Source organism: Netta rufina (assembly GCF_964035555.1).
Source record: "Netta rufina genome assembly, chromosome: 28".
NCBI classification, from domain to species: domain Eukaryota; kingdom Metazoa; phylum Chordata; class Aves; order Anseriformes; family Anatidae; genus Netta; species Netta rufina.
The window spans coordinates 671,635-675,510 of NC_140152.1; the positions used below are offsets into that span (position 1 = coordinate 671,635).

The 3,876-nt window shown below is 55.1% G+C and overlaps 1 protein-coding gene across 1 annotated transcript; it reads right to left on the reverse strand.

Annotated features, from left to right (window-relative positions):
* ACTL9 (actin like 9) lies at window positions 1-1,266 on the reverse strand (the record flags this gene model as incomplete). Its single annotated transcript, XM_084302585.1, has 1 exon — window positions 1-1,266. The coding sequence occupies one exon, from the start codon at window positions 1,264-1,266 to the stop codon at window positions 1-3; it is 1,266 nt and encodes a 421-aa protein (XP_084158711.1).
* Window positions 1,267-3,876: the final 2,610 nt, after the last annotated feature.

Sequence of the window (3,876 nt, forward strand, 5' to 3'; positions counted from 1 at the left end):
TCAGAAGCATTTCTGGTGGACGATGCACGGCCCCTCTTCGTAGTACTCATCCCTGCGGATCCAGCATGACTGGAAATTTGTGAGGGAGGCAAGGACAGAGCCCCCCATCCAGGCCGCATGCCTCCTTCCCGGTGTGGCCACCACCTCCACCTCGGTGCTGGAGGGCAGGCACTGAGCCAGCTCGCTGCCAAGCCTCCTCGGCAGCCCCTCGAACAGTGAGGACCCTCCACACAGGAGGATGTTTCTGTGCATCACTGACCTGATGTCCTCTGGAAGCAGGTCGAGGCTTCTCTGGGCCATCTCGTGGATGCCCACATAGGAATCACCCCATGTCGGTAGGGGGTTGAAGAGCACCTCTGGGCACTGAAACCTCTCCTTGCCAAGGCTGATGGTCTGCCCGTCGGGCAGGGTAAAATCCAGCGTGCAGCTGGTGGGTGAGAGGAGGCACTCATTATTGAAGTCAAAAGCGACATAACAGCATGTGTGCTTGATGTCTTCCACCACGGGGGACATCCAATCACCAAGCATGTGCTCCATGTCCCCCAGAAGCATTGTCAGGTACCAGGTGAGGCATGACCCTGCCACGTCTGTCCTCTTAATGGCATAAGCCAAGCAGTTCCCATCGTGGACCGGCACAGCGTGGGTGACAATGTGGCCAATGTCTACCACGAAGGCGCTAATTCTGCCATGGGCATAGGTGGAAAGGACAGGCTGAGGGGCCATGAAGATTCCAGGGGAGCCCAGTGACTCAAAGGCCACCTCTGCCATATTTTCCCGTCCACTGGTGGGGCTGAGTGGGGGCTCTGTGATGAGCAGCGCATGCTCCTCAGGGGGCACCCCAAGCTTGTGTTCGAACATGTGCTGCCACAGGGTTTCTGCTGCCTCCCAGTTGATGATGATGCCATTCTGCATCACCTCAACAATTTCAGTGTCTGGATAAAGCAAGGCTTCTTCCCCCAAAAAAGCCTCAGATCTGGTTTCTTCCAGGCTCTCGGACAACACTGTGGTGTGGCTCACCAGGGTGCTGATTTCAGCACTGGGTGCCTGATGTCCAGAAAATCCTGCTCTGCAGCTCCTTGTGCCCATATCGATCACGACTGGTCCTATTCTCAACCCCAGGTCCTCACTCAAGAAGGAGCTGATGGTGGTGGAGGAGAAGCTGCTTACAGACCTCAGCCCCAGCTCATTCTGGTGGCATTCATGCAGGGAAGATATTGGGGAGCAAGTCCTTGTCCCCAGAGAGTCCTCATCCTGGGAAGATCCCATCCCACCTGCCTGTGGCCTCCTGCGCAGCCCTTCTTGGGAAAGGGAGCTTGGCTTCCCACTTAGCAGGCTTGGGCAGAATAGCCAACAATTTGTGATGTTACAGAGGGAACTGTGACATCAGCCAGGGCTTATGTGGTGTCAGTGCATGCCCTGAGTTTCCATGTCCCAGGCTCCCTCCTGGGCTCCTGTCTGCCCAAAACAGGCAGAGCTCTGCCCTTCTGAGGGGTCCTGAGCAAATGTCACACCTCTCTGCCCCCCTCTATAAGCAGGATCAAGCTGTGCACTCTTGGCTGGTGAAGCCCTCCTGGCTGCGCAGTGGGTGCTGCCCATTCCCTGGGGAAATGCTGCTATCCTCAAACACTGCAGGGCTAGGGGTGGCTGACGCTGTTTGGTCTGGCACCCTCTGAATAACAGATTAGCAAGGGACGCAGCAGAATCGCTACAGACGTAGAAATACCCGTGGGAGTGGGATGGTGATGTTTGCATTGCGACACATTGAGCTCTGCACTCGGTCTTGGGTGAAAGCATGCTTGTGCTGCTGGGGCGCAGGCTTTGGGCTGCAGCAAGGCTCCTGGCCCCGTGGAGATTCACTGGAGAGCAGAGAGACCCCTTCAGCCCAACGGTTGGGCAGTTGCTGCCTCTGTGTTCCAACCAGAAGGTCAGTAATGCCACACACGATGCCCAGTGGTGTTGGCTGCTTTTTGACAGGAGTGTGGAGGAAAAGTGAGCATGACACCCAGCCTCGGTTGATGCCAGCTCTCATGTCCTGAGGGGGTGGGGGTGGGGGTCTGCTGCTGGGCTGGCTTTGGTGTTTCTTCTAGCGCTGCTTGGCTAGAAGCCAGTGCCTGAGGGATCCTTCACAGCTCGGTGTGCCTGGAGCAGCTCCTTTGTGGTTATACGCACCCAAGGAAAACAGCCTCTTGCTTCCTGCAGGGCTCATCACTCACAAAACCCTGCTTAATTCTCCCCACCGGATGCCAGCGGGCACTTGCTGCTGCTGCTGAGGCTGGGTGCTACCGTGACTGTTTGAGGAGGTAGCACCACGAGATGCAGCAGCACTGCCGCACCATGCAGCTGCTCTCTGGCTGTTGACGGGCACGGATCCAGCTCACTTTTGCACCACGGAGGCTGCAGCACGCTGGGCATGCGCATGAGAGCTGGTGGAATGTTGCGTTGCCTCAATGCTGCTGCATTGGTCTGAGACATGTCACCTAAAGGCAAATATGAGGACAGAAGTGCTGAGGAACAGCTCTAGCATATCCACAGTGCATGGAGGGGAACGGGGCCAGTGAGAGGCCAAAGATGGTTCTGGGAGGAAAGGAACCACAGCTGGCCCAGGGCATGTCCCCAAGACCAAGCCAGGGTCCTTGGCCCTGACCTTGGCTGACACCCATCTGCTAATCCTCACCCTGGGGCAGAGGCACTGCCCATCTCTGGGAACCAGTGGCCACAGCCCCTGCCTTGGGGCCAGGTCACCGCTGGACCTGGGCCACCTGCGTCACCGTGAGCTGGCCCTGCCCTAGCAAGGGGGCTCTGCTTTGGGAACTGCAGCTCCAGAGCAAATGTGGGCACATGTCCAAGCACAACAGGGAGTGCGTTGCAACATCGTGCAGGGGATGCTGAGTGGCACTGTGGTATGCACAGGCTCCTTCCTGTTGGGCCTCAGCTGTCCCCATAGTGTGCTCAAGCTTTTCCTCCGCAAGCTGCTGCTGCTCTCACCGCTGTCCAGTTCTCCTTCCACTCTCAGCTGCCTTGGTGCCCCTTCCTTGGCATATTTCAGCTTTAGCTTTTGCTCTTTAACAGCAGCACAGCTTTTTGGGACTGGGTGTGGGAGACAAGCTAACAGGGCTGGGGTTTGCATGCCCTGCCTGTGATGGCAAAGGTGTGGGGGGTCTGCTGTACCTGGTCTTCCAGGGATAGGGGGACGTTTGGCATGTGGCAGCAGCTGTGTTGGCAGAGAAAGGCATGTCTGCAGCAATCCCATAGGAAATGTTATTGCCAGTGTTATAAATGAAGATACAACTCAATCTGAATTTAGTAATATTTATGAAAGGCAAGTAAACAGCACTGGGTGTGAAGGGAGTCTATGCTCTGCCAACACGCACACACAAACATCAAACCTTCTAAATATACAGAACGCTGCTTTTACATATCAAACCCGAGTATGCCTATACATATGTACAATCAGAAAAGGTAACAAACAATCCTTTAAGTCTATTACTATTAATGTCCATGACTGGGGGAGCATAGTTGGAGTTGGGAATCCTGGTTGAAGTGCTCCCATATCTTCCATGACTTCATTAATTTTTCTCAGATCATATAACAGTCTCCATTTTCCATTCCTTTTCTTGATTACAAACACCGGAGAATTCCAGGGCTAGTCGTGGGAACAATATGTCTCACTTTAAGTTGTTAAGCAACTAGGCCTTCAGGCCTTATGTATCCTATTCTTCCCGGATCGAAGGGAAACATCCGTCTCCTCTTCAAGGCCAGTAGGGCCTGGGTCAAAAGGCTTGTCCAGGTCACCAGGGGGCGTAACAGCAAAGGCCTGCGATGGCAGTAGGGCAATGGTGTAGCAGAAGGATCAGTGGATGAGCCCGCAGCTCCCTC